Source organism: Sylvia atricapilla, chromosome 6, assembly GCF_009819655.1.
Source record: "Sylvia atricapilla isolate bSylAtr1 chromosome 6, bSylAtr1.pri, whole genome shotgun sequence".
NCBI classification, from domain to species: domain Eukaryota; kingdom Metazoa; phylum Chordata; class Aves; order Passeriformes; family Sylviidae; genus Sylvia; species Sylvia atricapilla.
The window spans coordinates 27,596,334-27,620,085 of record NC_089145.1 but is presented as its reverse complement, the minus strand read 5'-3'; the positions used below and the strand labels follow the sequence as shown (position 1 = coordinate 27,620,085).

At 44.1% G+C, this 23,752-nt stretch overlaps 1 protein-coding gene across 1 annotated transcript in view; it reads left to right on the top strand.

Annotated features, from left to right (window-relative positions):
- Positions 1-23,752, top strand: part of RGS6 (regulator of G protein signaling 6) — a 258,978-nt gene that overhangs the window by 226,972 nt on the left and 8,254 nt on the right. Inside the window, exon 16 of the mRNA XM_066321314.1 lies at positions 8,028-8,117. Within this exon, the coding sequence (XP_066177411.1) occupies positions 8,028-8,117 (90 nt within the window). The remainder of the gene's footprint in view (positions 1-8,027; positions 8,118-23,752) is intronic.

The window sequence follows — 23,752 nt, the reverse complement described above, 5'->3', positions numbered from 1 at the left end:
TGCTAGATGGCAGCACTGCCGGGTACCAGAGAAGCTCCAGGAAGGGGCTCACCCTGGTTAATGCAGGCAGGCAGCTCAAACAGACACTACAGCATTTTTTGAGAAGAGTGAAATCCTGAATGCAGAGACCAGAATAAGCAGATCCAGAAGCGCTCTTAGTGGGGATTTGGAAACATTAAAGGGAATCGGAATAAAACATACTTGTTTCCCTGCTTTCTCACTCTCACTGATTTTCCTGTCACGTTCTGTCAGGGCAAATGTGAAGGTCTCTTCTGCAGCTTCTTTACTGTTTGCCTCATCTCAACTGTGCCTGCTACCAACTACTTCCGCTTCCAGAGCTTATGCAACAATTTTTACTGCTTTTTCTAAAGTGCATTTTAGCACCATCGTTTAGGTTGAATGCAGTTGATCATAATTGCTCCTAAAAAGTGTTGCGTTCAGTTTTGGCACAAGTAGCTGCTTAAAGAAGGCTAGGTCTCCTTTCTTTTCTTTGGCTTTTTGGAGGATCCTGCTGATGGTGTGGTAGGGGGTCCTGGTCAAACAGGATTCTTGAGGATGAGCTGGGAAAAGTACAGCAGAGTTAACAGGACACATCTCTAACAACCCGTGGACAGCAGGTTTTGCTGACTGCAGGATGTGTGTGTGCTGGCACAGGGGTTAACGTCAGCTCCTCTGCCACAAATGTCTGTGCACAGCAGAGGTGCCGACAGACAGGCACTAGGCTGCTGCCAAGTCTAATTGGAAGGTGCAGCAGTCACACACCATGTGCTTGCAGAAGCGTCTGCTTTCTCCTTCCCACGTCCTCTTTGTGCTATAGAGACAGCTCTTCCAAAAACAAACTCCGGGCAGGTTCTCAGCTGGCATCTCTTCCTATCCTTCCAGCAAAGGCCACAAGGCCTTCACTCAGGCAGCACTCTCTCATGTGTGAATCTGCAGTAAATTCCTCCTCAGTGCCAAGCATACAGGTAGCACAAATATTAGCATTCATTGCAGTATGCTGTTATTTGTTTAGTTGTTTAATCTACTGCTTTACATTGCTGGTGGCCTTTTCCTTTAATGGATTTGTCTGACATGCTGCAAATCTCCTTTGCAGCTGGCCAGAGGTTCAGCTGCATGCTTGCAATACAAAAAGGGGTCTCCAAATCAGCTCTCACTAGTTAATACCAGGTTACAGGGTGAAGGAGCGCTCCAAAACAATACAGGAGATGTTAGTGGAATAGCTACAGCAAGGAGGTTTCTGACCAGTTTATGAAAGGCAAAGTGGACTCTTGCAGCTCAAGTGCATCTCAACAGCAATCTAGCCTTAGTTTAAAGCCTGCAAAATGAGCTAAAAATCATGGAATAAAATCATTAAGGTAGGAAAATACTTCCCAGATCATAAAGTACAACCTTTGACAAAACACCACCATGTCAATTAAATCACAGCACTGAGTGCCACCTCCATTCATTTCTTGAACACTTCCAGGGCTGGTGACTCCACTCTTGCCCTGGGCAGTCCATTCCATTGCTTAACCACTCTTTCAGTGAAAAAATTATTCCTGATGTCCAATCTGAACCTCTCCTGATATAGCTTGAGGTCACTTCTTCTCATCCTGTTGCTGGCTGCCTCGGAGAAGAGGCTGACCACCACCAGGCTACACCTTCCTTTCAGGCAGTTGTAGAGTGATAAGGTCTCTTCTGAACCTCCTTTTCTTCAGGCTGAACAACCCCAGCTCCCTCGGCTGCTCCTTATATGGGTGACTTTCTAGACCCATCACCATTGTCATTGCCCTTCTCTGGAACTGCTCCAGCCCCTCAGTGTTTTTTTTGTACAGATGGGCTCAGAACAGAACACAGGATTTGAGGTGTGACCTCACCAGTGCTGAGTGCAGAGGGACAATCATTGCTCTGGTCCTGCTGGACACACCATTGCTGACACAGGCCAGGATGCCACTGGCCTTCTTGGCCACCTGGGCACACACTGGATCATGTTCAGCTGCTGTAGACCAGCACCCCCAGGTCCTTTCCTGCCAGGCAGCTTTCCAGCCACTCATCCCCCAGCGTGTAGCACTGCATGAGGCATAGTGACCCAAGTGCAGGATCTGGCACCTGACCTTGCTGAACCTCATACAATGGCCTTGGCCCCTTGATCCAGCCTGTCCAGATCCCTCTGCAGAGTCTTCCCACCCAGCAGATTAACAGTCCCACCCAGCTAAATGTCATCTGTGAATTGTCTGATGGTGCACTCAATCCCCTCATCCAAATCATCAATAGACGTTAAATAGGGCTGACCCAAATACTGAGCCATGGGGTCACCACTGGTGACTGGCTGCCAGGATGTAATTCCATTCACCACCACTCTCTCAGCCCAGCCATTTTGATAGTTTTTAACCCAGCAGAGTGCACCTCTCCAACCCAGGGGCTGCCAGCTTCTCCAGGAGAAGGCCATGGGAGACAGTATTGAGGGCTTTGCTGAAGTCCAGGTAGAGTGAATCCACAGTCTTTCCTTCACCCACCAGGAAGGCCACCTGGTCATAAAAGGAAATTCTGTTGGTCAGGCAGGATGTGCTTTTCCTTTACTCATGCTGGCTGGGCCTGATCACTTGGTTGTTCTGTACATGCTGTGTAATGGTAGTCAAGATAATCTGTTCCATAAATGTGCTAAATGGGAAACCTGTGCTTGAAGTGAGCAAAGAATTTGCCATTTCTCCTTATTCCCCATCATCATCTAAAGTTTGCAGCTGTGTTTTGGCACAAAAATTTCTATCAGCAAGTTCAAATTCAGGGGCTTTCTGGAATCTAACTGGTGCTCAGAGTTCATGAGAACACGTGCTTGGCCTTCACAACTCCAAAAAAATCTCAAGCCTGTCACAGAATATCAAGATGGGTAAAATATTGGTGGAATTAGGAATATATGTTTAACCACTGATTCACTTCTTGTCTCATATACACAAATCAAAGAAAGAACTAAGGTTTTCTGCTGAAAAGACACATTCTTAACAGAGAACATAATTCCTGGGATCTACCACATGGCTCGTGCAAGTCAGATGTTATTATTTTTTTATCATTCAGGTTTTTTCTCACATTTTTTTTTGAGTGTTCCCATGGTTCTGCTTATCTGGCAGCTGTGGCCTCCTCAGGGTCACTGTGCTTTGTCTGTGAGGGGGAAGAGAGACCTGAGATCACATTGCAGCACATTGATTTGGAGCAGGTGCAGCTTTGAGATGGTTTCTGCTATCTCAGCCACCTCCCACATTCCCGTCTGGATTGCAAACTTTATTTTTTCCTCCCCCTTTCCCCTCTTGTCAGGAATAATTTACAAAGCCTGTCCTTCATCTCTTTCCAAAGGTAAAGCTTGTGGAAGGAAAATAGCCAAGAGACGCTGAACCTTATCAGGGTTTATTTCCCTGCATGTAAGCTGTCAGCTGTCAGGGGTGGGATTTCCTGTTGGTTTCACATAATTGTAAAAGAGAATTTTTTTGTGATTTATCTCATTGGTTCCTTTTTTTCTAGAAGCAACAACATTTTCCCCTTTTAAAAGTACTGGTTTTTCTTCTTTATATCATGTAATGGTTGTGGCAGGTGGAATGGTTATATTGTCTGAAGTGTAACTCATGACAGAAGACCAGGTACAGAGAGTATGCTTAGTGAAGCTGGACAGCCCCCAGGACCACTGCATATTTTTCCCCATCATGGAGAAGATGTGATCCAGGTCCATAAAACACAAAAGAGGTTCAGCCTTTCTTTTCTCTGACGAGATGCAAGCAGATCCCTTTGCCTCTGTTGTCTTGGTTCAAGAACTGGGAAACAATAGTCATGGGGACGTTTTAAAGCAAACCTGCTCTGCTTGCAGGAGTCTTTTAAGGGATTTGTTTGCTTCCTGCAGATGAGAATCCACTGCAATTACAAAAGCAGGTTCTTGTGTCACTCTCCATGTTAGACTGACATTTCCCAATGTGCATCCATTGTCACGAGGGAGTATCAGTACAGCCGGCACTCATCAGCAGCATGCTGTGTGAGGGACTGATGACTGGTCGGCTCCAAAAGCCAGCTTGCCAGGGCTTCCTCACACTTGTCAAGCCAGTCCCTGTCTCCATTTGCAGCTGCCACTGCAGTGGCCTGAGATGGCAGCTCAGTGCTCAGAAAGAGCTGGCAAGGCTGCAGGGGAGACCAGTGGGACACGTGATGCCTGTCAACTGCTGGCCAGAACTTGAAAAGAATTTTTTTCCTGCCATTTATCTGTTTTTATAAGCTACCTTGTTTAATGGTTTAATAGATCACTTAGGCAGTTTATTTTAAAGTCTTGTATTTGCAATGTAACTCCCTAAAGGATTGCTGTTTTGGGGCTGGAGCAGGGAGCTGTGAGACTGTGAGCCTACTTGAGAACATGGCAATGGCTGGGAGAGGCTACACCACCTAGATGAAATAGTCCTCCTGCTCTTGTGCAGATAGGGCACAGGAACTTCCTGTGGCAGTTGTAAAGAGGTGTTGCAGTGATAATTCTGGACAGACTGCTCACAGTGCAAGAGACTGGAATGTCCAAAGCTGCAGCTGCATTGTTAAAAATTACATGAATAGTGCATTTACTTTTTCTATTTAGACAACTAGCAACAGTGAGCTGATTACCTTGTAATAAACAACAAAATGGAGAATTATCTCAGTATAAGGATGGAAAAGCTCAATTTTTTTACCAGCACTGCCGCGTAATGTCAGGGAGATTGTGCATGTTTATAAAGTGCATTGCACTGGGAGATTTCAGTCTTTAATGTGGATGTCCTTTCTTTCCACCATGTGATAAAAAGGTGGAAAAAACCCAGCTGCTCAGTAAAATAAGTGAGAGACCAGTGGGTTGCAATGATCCAAAGTGAACTAAAAAGCCATGACACAGGACAAGACAATTTGCACGAGTTGCACAGAGCAACTAAATCCACACCTCTGCCTGTTGCTCAGGCTTCTACAGAAGAGTATGATCAGTTTTCATACCTCCAGTAACCTTCAAATTATCTATAAAATGAGGAGCTGCTAAACAGTAGCTGTAGGTTCTCCCTAGGAAGTTGCAGATTCTAGAATGGATAAGAGAAAATAGCTTGGTGGCAAAGAACAGAGATGAAAACAAATTCCAGTTCCAGCCACTGGCTTCTCCCATCCTGCAGCTAGATTTGGTGTGTAAGTGGGCCAGACACACACCACAGCCACAATTTTAGCAATCTTCATGGTGCAGTCTCAGTAGGGAATTTTCACTGTAGCAATGCAGGTTGTCCTGTACTGTTGCAAATTGGAAGGCAGTCTTTGCTGATCTGAGCAACTGGCCCAGATTTCCGGTAGCTGGTTCAGAAATGCAGTGTTGTAAAATAAATTACCAGGATATCATTCATGCCTTCAGTCTAGAGATTGTTGAAAGCAAGCCCTTTGAATTCTTACTATTAAAAAGTACAGTTTGCTTCTGAAGCTATGCATGTCCCTCCTTTTCCTATGCCCAACCTTCTTTCTTCATTAGCATTCAAAGCCTAGGAATAGTTATTCCCTGTTTGAGTGTATCTGTGGTGAACAGCTGAAAGGTAGCAGTGTTGCTGTTTAGTGATTCCAAGATGTGAAAAGCAGAGAAAATGCTTCATACCAGTTAGCTAACTGCAGTGGCAACAGGGCTGTGGCCATGCAACAGTCCTGTTTCAGGGAAGGGCTTCAGTTAAGAAGGCAGCTTGTGGTTTATATATTCTCAGGATCCAAGCAATTTTTTTCTCCTTCTGACCACCAGATACTGAGTTTATACTGTTTTAAGGTCAAATACATGAAGTTGTCTTGACACGAGCAAGAATGGTAGTTGTCACTGGCATGCAGGTGGGTTGTATGGCCAGCCTCGTGTGTTCTCCTTTGCCTCTGTCTGTGTGGTAATGAAAACTGGAGTTTATTTTCCAAAAATGTTATAATCGTATTTCAGACCAGACCCAGGTATCTGACCACTGTTAAAGAAACTATTTGGAGCCCAAACACAGTGAAATATCACATCTAGCAAAATGTTAATATAAATATCCCTGTCACCCACCGTGTTGGTCTCAGCCACAGCACCTTCCTGCCCACCTCAGCACCTATCCCACCAGCACCCTGCAAGTACTGGCTGCTGTAAAAAGAACCACTAAGAGGATGAAGGTACTGGAGACCCCTCAGCTCCTTTACTGTTGATGGGCTACGAGGTGCTCACTTACTCATCAGTCTCCTCACGGTCCTGGAAAAGCACCAGTTAGGTGGGTTTGTTTCTCAGGTAGTTACAAAGAACTCATTAGGAGGATCTGGAGTCTCCTTATAAACCTTAAGAGGTAGCAGTACAGGCAAACTGGTTGAGGTGTGGTTGGGTTTAAATCAACAGAGTCCTGAGTTTATGCTACTTGAAGTATTTAAGAGAGAACTGATATTGAAAATCCTTATTCACACACAAGAATAGAAGCCTTTTGATGAGCATATCCATGCTGTGTGTTATTTTCCCTCTTCTTATCTTAGGGCATACTTGGCTCGTTCTATCCTGCATAAATAGAACAAATGTCCCTCAGCTGGATGTCAAATTTCATGGCAATGCTATATATAAGGAGTATGAAACTGTGCCCTACCATGTGTTTTTTCTGAAGCAAGAATGGTGACAGTTGCTAAATAGCTTTATATGAACGATTCTATTGCAAAGTCTTGTGCTATCCTTTGAATAGAGAGTGCTGCACAAATGAGGATCTGTCAAGACTAAAAGCAAGTGTGGAAATTAACCAGTAAAAATTGTTCCACACCAGAATCTAGCTCAAAGAATACATTTATGCTGTGTCAAAGGAAAACCAGTGGCCTTCATAGGACTACAACAAATAGTGTAAGAAAGCTGAATTAAGCAGTTCTTCTGTGTAAAGACAGGTCATTGCTAATTACCCATAATAGTGAAGATAAGGGAATTCTGCTTGGCTTGTTAACAGACCAGAATAAGCTATGCGACTTCTGTGTGGTTTGGTTCTTCTAAAGTTTCATGTACAATGGCTTTAGGGCAGGAGAGAATATTTCACGTTGTATAATTCGCTATAGATAAAACTGCTCATTAACTCTATAAAAGTGGTTCCTTGGGCAAAGTCTAAGAGAAAGGTCCAAGGTGCCTGTTTTTCTCTTGAGTTCCTTTAGTGTGTTCCCAGTCATTATCTGGTCAAAGTATTTTGATTTTATTTTCTTGGTGTTTGGGATAATATCTTTTGTAAATCCAGGGATAACTAGGAGAAAAGCTGACTGTGTTAAGGGATTCTCAGCAGGAAAGTAAAGCTTAGCAAGGAAATTAGAAAAGGGTACGTATTAAGTAAGATCTGCTGCAATGAAACACCACTTTGTAAATTTGAAGATAAACATAGTAAGTGCTCTCAGAGTAAACTGGTAACAGTAGTTTGACTTAAGAGAAGACCATAATAGAGAGACTCATCTAATGTAACTTTATACATATGATGTATCTGTCTACATATGATGTATACATATGATGTATCAGAGCTAGTCATATAACTTCCCTGCATAGTCACCACAGATATGGGCTTTTGCAGGACATTAACATGTTGGCTTACTTGAGTGAATGTCTAAAGTGGAGATGAAACCTGTGCAAGCAATTAGTTCCCCTCCATGAACAGGAAGGGAGTGCTGGGCGATTGTTCAAGTATCTGTAACTAGTAAAATAAAACCTAATCTATGAGAAAATTTCTGGTGTTTTATTCCTTATTTCCAGGGTAGGCACTTTCTTATAATTTGGGGACTTCAGAGAATTGCAATCTTTGCAGAATAATCCTGATGAGCAAATAATGTGTGCCAGCCTTTGGGGTGAGGGCCATCTCTTTGTTTCGTGTTCGTACAGCCCCAGGCACAATAGGGTCCTGCCCCGGGATGGACCTCGTACACTACCACAGCACAGATAATCAATAATAGCAGACTTAATTAGAACTCTGATCAGTCTCTCTTCCTTCCAATTCTCTGTGGTTTAAGTCCCTGTGATGTCTAAATGAGGTTTGATAACAATTCTCTGTCTCTCATTTCCCTCTGTCCCACAGGAGCACATTTACAAGCTGATGAAGAGTGACAGCTACGCGCGCTTTCTGCGTTCGAATGCTTACCAGGACTTACTGCTGGCGAAGAAGAAGGTATCTGTTGGAAAGGACGTGCTTGCATCTCTTAGCACCTCCTGATTCTCGCCTGCTGCTTGCTGCTAGTGTGAAAGTGAAAACATTGTTTCCTTTTTTTTTTTTTTTTTTCCTTTAAGAAGGGAATGAGCACTTTTGTCTCCTTCACTGAGGGCATGGCATCTGTGTGCACAGCCTCAGCATGAGTTTGGGGAAAACATGGTGACCCAAGGTAAAAATAGTATGGAAAGGTGTTTGTCCAGCACAGCTGTCTCCCAAACTCAGTGTAAGCAATACAAATTGTATTACCTCTTTCTCATGGAAAAGACAGTATGTGATATGAGAAACAGAACCCATCAATCTGTTCATTACTAGTACAAAATTCACCTGTTAAGGTTTTCACCTCCCTGGTCTCACCATGTGATGCTCCCTTTGGATGCCTTACCTATAGATCCCCCATGGCAGCAATTCCCATACTCCTTTGCCTTGCTTTTGCCTCCCTAGAGATGCTTCCTTTTCCTCAGAGACAGGAAATAATTGCAATGCTTGTAGTAATTAAGAATTCCAGCCACATTGTCTCACAGGAAATCTGGGTTTGCGTTCTTCTTAGCCTTTTTGGTATCTGCATAAGCTCTGCCAGCACCATGATTCTGTCAGGAGCCTCCAGATCAGGGGAGCAAAGGAGTGGTTACGTAGAATTAAAACTCCTGTCCTTGACTCCCCTCTTGCTAAGGGGTCTAGGAGATAAGCTACTGATTTCTGCGTTTGTGGCTGTGCTCAAATGCTTCCTGCAATTCCTGATTAATTCCCATAGCTCTATGTGTGTGCCTATGCATGTGCATGCCACGTACACGTGTGTATGCCCCACTTGCATTTGTCTCCCAGGACTGAACGTAAACTGACTCCTGACTCCTGCAGCCTGAGTGTATGGTTCCCCATCATCATCTTCCCTGCTGTTTTTCTGCTGCATTCTCTGTGTGCTGCCAAGTTACAATTGCATCGGCACAATACAATGAAATCCCAGTGGTAGTTTTGTCCTGATTGTCATTGTGTGCCCTAAAAGCATACATGTGGTGACAAAAGAAGACAAGCCCCTCTGTCTGCTGTGCCTGAGACTACTGGCAGGTGGATTAGTGAAAGGTAGTGGAGGGCAGCAGTCAACCTTCTGTTTCAAAATGTCTGGTCTAAGACAGCATAAACCAGTGCTGCTTACATTAGAAGGGTTAGACCTGACTTAGTTCAGAGACTGGGGGAATGAAGGAGGTGTGAGGCAGTCTTCTGACGGTATAAACCATAAAAGCCTCTGCCATCTTCCTAGCCCCAGCAGCTTATGGCCCCCTACCCCCCAGTCTCCATTGAACACATGAGGGTTCATGCGCTTGAAAGCCAGGAAAGCTTCCTCCTCTCAGCCAAACCCATTCGAACCAAAGGTTTATTTTTCTGCAATCCTTGTTTGCTGTCAGATCAAGCCCTGGATGTGTCAGCATGACATCCTCATTCCCCTGCAAACTGCCGCAGGAGCAGGTTTTGGTGTCATGTTAACACAGCCATGAAAACAAGAATCAAGTTTCTTTTAGAAGGAGCTGTGGATGCATGAGTAAACATATGAAGGCACAGAAAAGGCAGGAGTAGATCTGTGCAGATGCGCTGTTCATCAGCTTCCCGTTATGCAGGAGGGGAGTTGGTGTTAGTCCAGAGTCTGTAAAACTCTTTGCAACACCATTACATTGTGTTAGGCAAGTGAATGTTTTGGAAGCAGTGTAGGTGCAGAGATTATGATAGAAAGAACATGACATTTCTGTATGCTGAGCTACATGGTCCTATCTTTAGGATGTTTGATGCAGCTTAGAGAGGCAGCCTTTTAAAATTCCTCTAAATAGCTGGAAGGCAAGGGAAGGAAAAGAGGAACCCAAGGACATATCAGAGCCTGCATGGATGGAGGATTTGGTTTAGAGCTTGCAAACAGTGTCCGGGATTTACTGATGTGAATAGAAATTCACTCCAGTTCTTTAAGTTGCGATGAGTACATCTCTCTGAAGCCTGTCTTTCCCCAAAGTCATTATCCTCACGTGGCTTATATACCACACTGATATGACATAGCTTACTTTCATTACTGAAAATAAGTTCTGTCAGAAGCACAGCATGATGGACGTGGGGTAAAAGAGTAGCTTGCACTAAGCAAATGAACTATGGCTTCAAATTCCCACATTAATGTTTTGTGGATAAGTTTGTGTCATTTGGGATCTTTTGCCCTCCAGCACTGGGTTATGGCAAACTGAAAGGGCAGGAAAAAGGGAAAGATAGGCTGTGTGGCTAAAGCACAGAACTGGGAACCATAAAAATCTGTATGCTTTCCCTGGTTACCCCACTTAGTTTCTTGTGTGAGCTTGGGGGAAAGAAAAGTTCAACCTTACCTGCCCTGTATCCTCCTCTTTTTCAAAGAGCAATAATAATTGTGACCTGCTCAGCAGAGAGATACCAAAGCTTGATTAGTGCCTCAAAACATACTTCACATTTCTGGTATTTGTAAAATACCATAAGTTTGAAGAGTTACTTTTTTCCGCACCATACAATAGCCACAGATGTGGGAGCTTTCCTTCCCCACTCTGGGAGTACAGTAATGGAGGGGAAGGAGGGAGAAGAAATTATGGGTTGGGATTGAGATACAATGACAGAATTATGAGGGGAACATATTGTTCACACCACTAACTGATGCAAGACAGCAGACATAGGCTGTGTACAGACCAGACATACATACTTTGTTAATCCATTTTAGATGTTTTTCCTCCGTTCTTCCCAGTGTCATTATTGCAAGTAACCACAGTATTATTGGCCTCAATCCTGCAGATTCATGGCGCTCAGCAGGGAACATGAGGTTGGCCTCCAGCAAGGGTGTGATTGGAAGCAGTGAGCTGCAGAGGGGGAAAAACTGGGTGTAGCCTTCTGCCTTGAACAGAAGGCCTCCTCCCTGCCAGGCTGGAGGAGAGATGAGATGAGAGCACAGCCCTGTCCTCAGGAGGAATGGCCATATGCCCAGCCCAACTGGAGCTCTGGGCCTCCATTCCCAGCCCCCCCCTCTGGAGCAGGTAGAAATCATGGATCTGCTGAAAGCATGTGGCTCGGCAGTGAAGGGCTGGATGTGCAGAGATCCCCGAGCAATTCACTGCATTTTATTTGTGTATCTATGCAACGCATCTTGCTGGTGCTACACAGAGTCAAGCGCTGACCTGCTCCTGTTTCTGCTGATAGGCACCTTGCTGCAGGGTACTTAGAGCAGGTAATCACTGCTGCGCTGCCCTCCAGCCCTTCTCTACAGTGGCCAAAATAATGGCTGGATGTCCTTAGACAGCAGTGATCCACCTGTCAGGACAAGTGCTGTGACAAACCTCCTCAGTCAAGGCAAGGAGGGGTTTTGGCAGGGTGACTTGGCTGTGGAGCAGGGGTTTATTCCCTGGGGAAAGAGCAGTGTAGATTAATTAGTGCACCATGAAAGGGGATGCAAGTGCACAGGAACTTTTGTTAATGGTGAAGAAGCAGCCAGACACGTGCTCTGCTAGTTATTTTTGCAGAGAAGGGAGCAAAAGGAACAGAAAAGACCTCGAGGTACTTTCCATTACTCACTATAAAGGTGAAACAATGACAATAGTTGGCATCTCTGCATTAGCTGAAGCGGCAGCTGAACTGTCACGGTGCTGGTGTTCATGTCAGCCTGGCACTGGGTGGCTTCCTGCCATCCGGCTGTGCCCACAGGCAGGGAAGCATCCTGGAAAGGCAGCCACAGCTGTAGTGCAGACAGGCTGTGAAGCCATGGGAGTGAGCCCTGCAGCACTGAGAGAAGAGCAGGTTGGTATTTTCTTGGTTTAGAGCATTGTTTTGTTTTCCAGGTGGTTCAGGGAAGTGTGAATTCACCGTGATCCTATTCAAATGAACACACAATAGATGCAAAATACTCCGGCCCCTTGGTAGCAACTGTACATGCCCTTTGCTTTCTCACTTTGGACAGGTAGATGTGACTGCCTGAGAAGCCCAGGATCTGCTCCTGGCCTTTTCTGAACCCAGGGTCAGGGATATTATTATCCTTTATTTTTTATCTGATGCCATTCCCTCTGGAACATGTTATTTTTTCACCAAGTTGAAGTTCAAAACAAACTCCACTTCACACCCCAAAGTCTCATACAAAAAAAAAAAAAAAAAAAAAAAAAAAAAAAAGGATTCAGCAGCAAACAAAATAAATCCAGGAAGGCATGAGGTAAAGAATTTTGCAGACCTTATATTCAGAAGACTGACTATTCTATATGTATTTCCCTACCCCTTTTCAGATCCCTGGCAAAAAATGTCATCAAGGGGATACTTAGGAATTTCAGGACACAAGGAACAGGCTCCATTTCCAGCACACACCTTTTGAAGCATTGTTTTTAACCAGACACCCTGTGCCAACTGGTCTGTATTGTCCATGAAAGTTTCTATTGCAGATTATGCCCTCTTCTTAGTCCCATCAGGCCACACAGGGCCTGTTTGAATCAATGACAGGACTTGTCTTGAATGTTGTAAAGATGCTGAGCAATTTTCTCATAACTACTTTTAATAGTCAGTGTCAGCTGGATTTCTTAGATTTCTTCTACTTAATTTCCATGCAAGCAGAATCTACACAAATGAACTTAAAGTTTGGATGGCTGGGTAAACCATTAATCATGAAAAAAAAGGAAAATTCAGCCAGTCAATAATTAGCGAATGGCTTCTATGTGGTGAGCTCTATTTTTCTGTAACTGCTTGGGCTGAGAGGTTTTCATCTGCAGCAGGGATTGTTGTTTCATATTTTATCCGAGTGCATATGTCCTTTGCCATTAGCTGGTGGAGTCTGTTGTGTTTACTGGCAAAGATTGCATTTTTTGCACCTGGGAGGACTGCATGACCTGGTGTGCACATGTGTTTCTTGCCTTTTCCCCTTTGCACACACAGTGCATGTTTGTGCAAAGGCTGCTGTAGCTGCTGCAGCAGGCAATGGCTCCAGGGTCCACACCCCAGGTCTGTTCCCTGGACTGGGGTAGGTGTGATGCGGTCTTTTTTTTCCTTTTGTTATTTTAAGATTCTTTCATCTGGTGTGCAAGGCAGCTTCCCCACAGCTCAGCCCCATGCTGCAGAGCTGTGGGCAGGCGTTCCCTGCACGGCAGGCTGCCAGCCACACGGGCAAGCAGACAGGAAGAGCCAGTGAGCTGTACAGCCAGCACCCACACCCACGGACATTCAAACTGCTCAAGCCAGCTCATCACTCTACAGCCAGCCTGCCTCAGCTGCTTTTTATTTCACTAGAAAATGTCATGCTTTGACTCAGAGCTGGATGCTATGAGGATGAGCTTTCCACGCATCCAGCTGGTCCCAGCCTGCCACCGCCATGCCAAATGTGCAGAGTGACTACAAACTGAGCTTTGCAAGGCACTTCTGTGAGACACTGTCAGTGCTCTATGTGGCTGCTTCCCCACACATCTTCAGCTGTGGTAGGCAGCAAACAGACTTTTGTGCAGCTCCCTGTGCCTGACAAGCTCTCAGCACCTCAACAAGGTGCTCATCATCTTTGAAGACCACCATCCTGCCTTTCTGCTGGGTGGGAAGATGCATCACCTTGCTGGTAGAAAAAATAGAGATACTAAATTTTGACAGTGAGTGCAGGGGATCAGTGTGGCCTGTATAGCAGCTCACTGTCCTTTGACCTCCATGCAGACCAGAGCTCCACTACAAAATGCAGTTGGGTCAGACAATGATTTTCCAGCCTGTAGGAATGTCATTCTGCAGACTTCAAGTGCCTTGCTCCCCTAAGGAGCCTTGCAGAACACACAGTCTTTTGTTCAGGTATTTCTTCTCCTGAAATTGTGTCTTTAACTTGGCTGCTGGTGGGTCTCCCTGCAGGAGACCAGTGCAAAGGCTCAGGGGCCGGCTGGGCACTGCTGTCCTCAGTCCTGCTCGGTGGGAGATGTCCAGCCAGAGTGGTGGGAATTCAGCTTCTCTCTGTCGTCTCTGCTGCCTTGGGGTGTAGCAACACCTCTGAGGCTACTTCCAAGAGGAATTTGTGATGCTCTGAGCACTTGCATGGCTCTAATACTCAGCCAAAGTGTGAGGTTGATGTTTCTTTCCCCCTTCCTCTCCTCTCACATGCAAGGAGAGGCAACTAACCCTTGGATTAGTGCATGTTAAATACTCCTTTGGAAAGCATTGGACTGGGTACATCCCTGCCTTCCTGCCGGCCACGAAGGCTGCTTTATTACTTGGTACTTGCTTTGAGGCCTTGGCTCCATCCTCTGTGTGGGCTAAAATGATGTGCCTCTAACTTTCACTTTTGATAGCAGTTTGGGACATCAGAGCTGATCCTGTGGCTTCCTCAAATGGTTATAAGTGTGGAGAGTGCTTGTTTCTTTCTTCTGGATAAAGAATATTGCTTGCCTTAAAAGGACCTTATGTTTTGGTCTCATATTTGATGATGCAGCAGAGATCTGCCACATCTCTCCATGGAATATTTAAGACTAACTTTGTAGACATCAGAGAGATGTGAAAGCAGTGAAAAACATGCAGAAGAATCAAAAGGCTTTGCCTAGACTCAACTACACAACTTCTCATCCAGTTTATCTGGTATGGGTTTGGATTCTTTATGTCTTCTCTCTCTGATTTTTGCACTGGTCCTTTGTTCTGGGGGTTGTTATTGCAGCTGAATCTGTTGCAGATGATATGCCAGGTAGGTTCCTCTCTAGTGCAATGCTTGTTTCCAGTGCACTGTGTTGCACCATCATTACTGTGGTTTACCCTAACATCTAGCACCTTATTCCCTTCATGGCAGTTTTACTTCCATCTTACCACCCCCATTTTGCTGGCTCACTACATTAAAATAAGCATCTCTCCTGGAAATCAGCAGTACCCACAGTTTTCTGACTGCAATGATGTTTCTTTTGTAGCATTGAGTTTCTTCTTTTCTCTTCTCTATAACAAATTTTTTCTCTTATATGTTCCAGCAAACATGCCAATAAATTATTTAGTTCCTCCTTGTTAGTGGCGATTAGATCTCCCTTGTGCCAAATGAACAAAGCGCTGCAGTGAGCAACATTCTTAGGGATATGTTAATAAAGCCATCATGCACACGGTTGTTTTCTCACAGTGCAATTGAATGTCTTCTTGCATATGAATAGTCCTGTGCTCCAGGTACAAAAATATCAGTGCCCTGAACTGGTCTGTATCTTTCCATTCTCTTGCAAAGACAAACATGTCTTGTGTTTTGATGTAGCCAAACCTACTAAAAATATGCCTCTACTCTGGATAAATAGAAGACTGTTGGTTCACTGGCAGTGACTCCAGTGGTGGTTTTCTTCCAGTGCTGTATTCATTCAGACATGGCTTTTTAATATTGTGAAAGCTACTGTGGTTTTTTTTCATCTCTGTACGCAAGTAGATGGGAACCTTTGATACCTGTTTGGCAGACATTAACCAGAACCAGAAGTCCCAGCTTGAACAGTATCAGAAGAAAAATTCAGTGAACAAGAAATCAATACCAACAACTGTAAGACACAGCAATGCACAGGAATATATGAACCATTAAAAAATTTCACAGGGGAAAAGTGACATTCGCTGAGAATAAAAGTAGTGATGTCTCTCTTTCTTTAAGGCATTTTGATTTCTTATGTTTGCTATTGCAAACACCAATTCCTGCTTTTTACATTTTTTATGACTTTTTCTCCTTGCTGCTTCCTTATATTTTGCTGCTGTTTTAAAAGACTGCATTTAAGCTGAAGGGGTTTTTTTCTGTATTTTTATCTCCCTACTTCGTTCCCTGTTAAGCCAGAGAATGAGCAAGGTCGTAGAACTTCTCTAGAAAAGTTCACTCGCAGCGTGGTAAGTTCCTTTTCTTTTCCCTCCTCCCTTTCCTCAGAACTTCATATTCAGTTGGGGGAAATATGGATGTTTGACTTTTTATTTCATCCTTTATTTTTGCACTTAGCATCTTCGCAGCTTCTCTCTTAATACCGTAGCTCATCTAAATAGTAGCTCTAAAGAAGGGGGTGGAGGTGGGGGGAGAAATGGCATACTGCTCATTCTAGCTTATCATCATTGCAAAAGCAAATTGATTTTTGTCTAGATTTAAACACAAAGTTGCCTTTTTTGCTACATTCCCTCTACAGTATTTGTTGTGGCTTTTCCTTTCACAATGAAGTAGAAGATCATGGTTCTCATAGCTCCATTGCAACAGTATCTGTACGGTTCCATAGTGCATGGATAATGATACCGTGGCATACATATCCACCCACAGCACTGCAGCCGCTTCCTCCCTTGCCCCCATCTGTCAGTGCTCATGTAAATAGCGATGTGCCATACCCTTTGCCTCGTTCATGATACCGATACCAGGACAGGAGCACAGTCACAGCAAGAAACATGACACTGTCCCCTTTTAGACAAGGGGACAGCAGGACCTCAGGGCAGCGGGCACATGTCCTCTCTCTTTCATCAGTCTTCATCAGTCTCCAACCTCCAACTGGTCTGTCCAGAGCTTGGGCAAGACCTGCTTGCCCCACTTGTGTTCAGGGATCTGTCTGCACAGCAATTTTTCTACAGAACCGGAAAAGCAGGGAGAAGGGGCAGGACCAGAGGCAGATACTGCAAGTGGAGTGGAGCAGCAGGAATACTGGGCAGCACAGGCTGTGTTATGAGCTGCATCAAAAGCAGCGTGACCAACAGGTTGTGAAAGGGGATTCTGCCCCTCTGCTCCATTCTCATGAGACCTCACCTGGAGTGTTGCATCCAGCTATGGAGTCCCCAGGACAGGAAAGACATCGACCAAATCCAGAGGAGGACCACAAAGTTGATTAGAGAAATAGACTACCTCTTCTACAAGGAAATGTTGAGAAAATCAGGTTTGTTCAGTCTGGAAAAGTGAAGGCTTTAGGGTTACCTAATTGTGGCCATCCGGTAATTTAAAGGAGACTACAAGAAAGACGAGAGGGACTTTGTGCCAAGAGCATGTTGTGACAGAAGAAGGATGAATGAATTCAAACTAAAGCAGAGTAGATTTAGTTTGTATGTTAGGGAAAAAATCTTTACTGTGAGGGTGGTGAGGCACTGGAACAGGCTACCCAGAGAACCTGCAGATGCTCCATCCCAGGACATGTTCAAGGACAGGGTGGATGGAGCTCTGAGCAACCTGATCTAATGAAAGGTGTCCCATCCTGTGACGGGGGTAGGTGGAACTAGATGATCTTTAAGGTTCCTACCCAAAGCATTCTGTGAATCTATGACACTTGCATGTGCGTGTATAGATGTATATTTATATGTACACTACAAACACACATGGCATATAAATATAGCACCTTTGTATATCCTGAGAGAAACAGGAAGCTGTGCAGGTAAGTGTGAACTGCTGTAGAGCAAATAAGCTGAGAGAGCAGTTCTTCCTGACATTGCTGTGCTACTGCGCAAGGAAACCCAAATGTAACATACAAGGCTTTGTAGTACATCCACTGGCAGACTTCCTGGGGAATGTATTTATATAGCTAATGCATATGCACACATTTAAAACATGTTGATACAAAATATATCACTGTGCCCATCTGCATATTTACTACTTTCTAAGAGTCTGCCAGGGAGAGGAGTAGGAAAGATTTTTTAATTTTTTTTTTAAACAAACTATGCAGAAATATTTACACCAAGTGGTAAATTCTGCTCCCAGATTTGCCAAGTACGTGGAAAAGTAACTCTCACTTTACTAGACTGGCTGGGTTTATAGTTGCACAGCCAAGGATGGATTTTTCTCTTGCATTTGATTTGAAGGGTAACTTGACAATCTAAATTTGGGATGCTATGATTAGAATGTTAAGTAGCAGTAAAGAAAACTGAAGTAGATTGGTTGGTACTTTAGTTCATTTTTGTCTTACTGGCTAGCATGCTGTAAATATTTTTTTTTTTTCATTTCTCTTAATACAGGTGTAAAATCTCATCTTCAGATGGCATGGTAGTTACCAGAACTAGGAAGAGACTGAATTTTTATGCTTTGCATTATGTCATTATACTTTATACTTAGCAGTTTGTCATTGCCATCAGATGAGAAAACAGTTACTATGTTGACATGTCATAATGTCCTCAGAGGACAGTATTACCAAAGTGAGAACCTTATGGCATACTCCAGGGACTGAGTTAAGACTAACTTAATTCTGTACGCTCTAGTTCTCCAAAATGCACTGCAGCTCCCTGACTGTGTAGGAGTGGAGTAATTCAGCAATCCATACTTCCAGAGCTCCACTGTGCTTTAGTGATTGCTCATTACAGGATCACGTATTCAAGCTGGCCCTGCACAGGCGTGATGAAGTTAAGTGTATGCTTAAGGTTTGGCTGGAACAGACCCCCAGTTTGTATCTCTTAAGAGAGGAACACTGAGCCTATTTTGCAAGGAGATTATTATGAGGTCACATTTCCAGTGATGGCTGTAAGAGAAATTTCAAAACCAGTAAGGGCTAAAAGTTTATTTGCATTAAGGAGCCATAATTGAACTGAAATAGTCTCCCAGATTGATTGAACTAGTAATTTCCTGTGGATCTGGGCCATCTCTAGACTGTGCTTCTCTCTCTGGCTCTGGGAGGGCCAGTAGACTCCTGGGAAAATTTTCAGATTTGGCTATAGCCTGTGACCCAGCATTTTGGGAAATCACAGAATTGTTACAGTTGAAAAGGACCTCTGGAGATCACCTAGTCCAATTATCCTGCTAAGGCAGGGTCACCTAGAGCAAATTATGCAGGAATATGTCCAGGTGTGTTTGGACTGTGTCCAGAGGGAGGCTCTGTGGCCTCCTTGGGCGGCCTATTCCAGTGCTCCCCACCCTCAGTGTAAAGAAATTTATGGCACCTAAGTCTGCCTAGCCAATCTGTAACCCAGCCCTCTATGTCCAAGGGGAAGTCTTCATTTCTCCAGCCTTCCTCTCTTACCACCAAAGTGTGGGATTCCCAGCCTCAGCACTAAAAACGGAGGCATTCAGAAACTGGGCCTTCTCTGTGTCTTCTGTCACCAAAACATGTATCTGATTCTGCAGCAGCCCCACATTTTCTCAAATTTCCATTTTGCTTCTGCTGTACTTGTAGAAACCCTTTTTCATATCCCTTGCCAGACATAATTCCAAATGGGCTTTGGCCTTCTTTGTCACATCCCCACGTATTCTGACTGTTCCTTTAGTCCTCCCATGTGGCCAGTTCCTTTTTCCACATCTCAGAATCTGTTTGAGATTTGCTAGAAGATCCCTGCTCATCCAAAGGGGTCTCCTGCCCCGTTTGCTTGATTCCTTCCTCATGGCGATACACTTGAGCTTGGAAGAAGTGATCTTGAATACTGACCATCTCTCTTGAGCCCCCTTTCATCTAGAGTCCTTCCTTTTACATTATTGTACTCAAATTTGGGGAACTTTGTGGAACATTGCATGTGGCACAGAGCCAGAGCAGGAGCATGGAGGTAGGCGTTCATGATCCCTTCCTTGCTCAAAATACTGTACTTACAGTATTGCTTTCCATCAGAGAAGGCTGACTTGTAGCCAGAAGACCAGACATACCCAGCACCTCCCAGACCACAGCAAATCTTCACCTGAGTGAAAATAATCAGACTCTATAAGTTTGCCTGTTTTGGTTGCTTGGGTCTCATTATCTCTTGATTGACAAAGACAGGAAAAAACTCAACACTTCAGAAAGAGCAGTAAAGCTTTGTGCTGAGAAACTGCAAAGAGTATTGCAGGCTTTTTGTCTCTTACTTGGGTTAAGCCCTACCTCTGAAAAATCTTCCAGTGCTCCCAAACTGGTCTCCTGCGCAGGGTGGAAAGCTGTACACCTGGTTTTGGGAGCACAGACTTGGAGCAAGTGGAAGTTGTTTTACCCACTGGGCTCTTGCTCATCTCAGAGTCGTAACTCAGGAGACAGGCTCCAGACCATTTGGCATACTTTAGCAAGACACCATGAAGTTCTGCTAGCCAGCCAGAGGCTTTCCATGGATCAATGGGGAATAAGAAAGAATGGGGCTTTACATAGTTTTTTATACCAGGCTTCAGCTTCTTCAAGACCCACTGTCTTTGTCTTCCTTGGCTTGATACTTTCAACCAAGAGAAGGCATCTCATGACTAATGAATGCAAAACTGAGGTTTTTGCACCAAATCTTTCTGAAAGCAAGGTGCTATCTGGACACATTAAGCATGACACTAAGAGCAAGATTTTGATAGGGCAATTTTCACTGCGGTCATTGTTCATCTTTTTACTTCCAAGTCCTTAAGAAGTGTCAGCTGACACCTTAATGCAATAGCCAAAAGGCTATTGTGTTGTGCCTACTGCAGTCAGGTCCTTGTGTACCAAACGGCATGGTTTGTAGTGCCTGTCTGGGTTCCCCTTGGAGCAAGGGAACATCTGTCTGATCCAGCCCCCAACAGGCCAGGCACCCTCAGCCTCCTTGACTCACCTGACAGAAGTCCAAAGCTGTGATGTCCATGTGTTTCATGGCAGCTTTGTGGTCCCAGGTCCAAACATGGTCATCAGTCATCTTGTGAGCATCAAAGGGCCACATCTGCATGGTGAAGCAGAACACTTCAGGGCATATGCTGCCCGGTGCTGCTGGGCAGATGTCTTTTCTCTTTAGGTTTTGAAGAGTCCTCAAAAATGCATAGGCAGCAGAGTGGTAGGGTAAACATCACAGTACCTGCCTGCTTTTGGCCCTGTGGCAGGCTCCCATGCTGTGGAATCACAGGTATAAAGCTAGGCTGGCTCTTCCATGCTCTCCAGGGTGCCCTAGGGAACAGTCGATATCACAGAGTTGCAGAGCTGACAGTCTATTGCATTGGAGCACTTACTAATCCACCTTGTTTAAAAAAGGATGGCACTGAACATGGTGGCAGGTTTATCTTATTACAATTTTCCTTTGGAATACAACAAGGATTGACATTATGAAAGCAGAGTTAGCCTGTCTTCTCTCCCAAGTGAAGATAAATGGCATCATAAAAATCAGACACCATGTATCATATATGTTATAAATAATATCCAGTATTGAGGTAATAACTTAATTTTAAAGACACACATACACACAGATCCATACATCTACATCTCTCTCTTCTGTCATATTTCATCATCTTACTAATTAAAAGGAGCCTGCTATACTATTTTTAGCCCTGCAGTCTCAGCCTAGCTGTTTAAACCACTGTAGTTTCCCGTCTGTTTAGAAATTATTTAATAATCAGATGGACAGAAGCTTAGTTCTCATAAGCCGAGATGATCCTTCAGGGCCGAGTGTAGAAGGAAAATATATTTTAATGAGTACATTAAGGGGAACTACTGCTGCTTTTTGTCTCACAAAGGAAGCCACCAAGTCTCTGCCTAACTTGTGCTGGTAGCCATTTGCATTTAATAATGGAGAAAATAGGAGGGGGGTCCTTTGTTGCATCTTGAGCATTATCTCTAAAAGCAGCAACGGATACTTCAGCAATAACAGAGATTAAACCTATGGATACCAGTCTCAGCAGGTAACTTAGATAAGCCTGAGCCATGATACCGAAACTTGAATTCAAACTTTCCTAAAATGGCTATATTCAAGATTTTCCCTGGAAGAAAACAGGTGTTAAAATTTCTGACTCACTGTCCAGGTGGTGACTCAGTGCCGAGACCTCTGGATTTTCTTCCCAGCTGATATTTCTTTAAGAACAAAAGGCACACCCACATGTACCACTTTTGAGAGGATAAGAGTTCTCAGTCTCTATGCTTTAAAGGACAAGAGAGTGACCAGAGCAGCGATCTATTCTGTAGGCAAAATTTTTACACATTCTGGCTAAGCTGATGGATATGGGACACTGTTACTCATTATGTTCCTGGACTGGAAAAGGTCTTTACCTGAAGAAGGCAAAGAATCTCTTGTGTAAATTAAACACAGTGTTGAAAGAAAATAAGGTGAAGAATGAGATGGTCTATGTTTGAGTTGTGGGGGAAGTAGACTGTAGATAAGGGATGTAAGAAGGAAAGTTTTTAAATGACCCTTCTTCAAAGAATCCTGGAGATTTTGGATGGAATATTTTGTACAGTACATCAATGAAGACTAAAGATTGTCTCAGTTCCCAGGCACAGGTTAATAATTAAATTGACAGACTGGCCCAGCTTCATTAACGATAGCATAGGCAGAAGGAGAAGCTGGGAAGCTGGAGCTGCTGTCAGCCTTGTGTTACCAGCTCCAGTCTAGTGCTTTTGTATTCCCACCCAGAAGCATTGTAGGCAAAGTCCCACATGACATCCTTATTGGCTGTGGAGCCAGTGCTCCACCTGGGTTTCTCATGCAAGGATAACCTTTCCAGGAACAAAAATGACTGGAGATCTTGTATTCAATGTATTTACCATGCTCAGGGCCCAAGATACCTTCTGGAGCCTAAAATGCCCTCCTCCTCCTTGCAGTGATGCAAGCTGACATAATCATGGTAGCATTTCCTTTGCTTTAGTTTTCTCCTATATTTTGGTAATTTTATATCAAGCAATTCTTGTCTCCGGACATAAATGCATCCCGGTTCAATGCCCACAGAAATCCACTGTTGCATGTTTTACTTCAGTTCAATATGTATCTGCTGTCTTGCATTATACAGCTATGAAAGCTTTGGTTTCTACCCTGATTCGTTGTCTGTGCTTTCCTCGGTGTTCTCAGCTGTCTCTCAGCTCCATGTTGTCACTATTGTTTTTCCCTGCTGCTGCTTCCCCATCTTCCTGACCGTGAGCTTCATCCCTTGGCCACTGCTCCTCATGCTGTTTTTTATGTCTTCTTGGTTTGTGTACTGTTGGATCAGAGTCTAAGTCAAACTCAGTTCTATTCTTAATTCATGAGTGTGGTGTCACACATGTGAAACGTGTTGATGGAATCTTATCTTTCTCAGGTGAACTGTGTGATGTTTTGTACAGCTGTGTCACTGTGATGTATTATAAATAGTAACCATGAAAGCAGTGAAGAAGGTGTAAGGCTGGAGAAAGAATTGCTGCCTGATGTCATCTTTTTAACTGATTCCTTGATAATCTCATAAAGCTGTCATATATTTACCACCTTTCCCACTTTTTCACTTTCCCAGATTTACCAGCTTGCATAAATAGATTACAGCATTTGAGGATATGGAAAGTATTCACAATCTGCAGTAATGACAAAAGTTTAAGCCATTATTGGTAGAGAATAGTGGTTGAAAAAGTGGAAAGTAAAAAGATGATACACTGAGATGCTGGTGAAGTGGCTATCAGAACAGACAGCAAGAAGGAAAGGGATACAGGAATGGATTCCAAAGGTTTTTAGATTTGGCATCAAGAAAAGATGTCTGAGGAAAGGGTTGTCTTTATCTTTGGAAGGTATTTTACTTTAAAAGAAAATGTGTTCACTACTCCAGTCATTACACTGGCTTGTACTGAGTATAGGGACTTGCATTACTTAGGTGATGGGAAGATCAGAACATACCCAAAGCACAAAGGGGCTGCAGCCCGTGTTTGCAGCCTGCCATGTGACTGTTCCCTTGGTGTGGCAGCCAGCCAGTGTCCACAGCTGGGGCTGCAGAGGGCTGCATGCATGGCCTGCACAGCGCATGCACTGACTCGCCGCTGCAGGCGAGAATGCACCACATATGCTCTTGGCATCATCATGGTACCTTACCCGGTTTG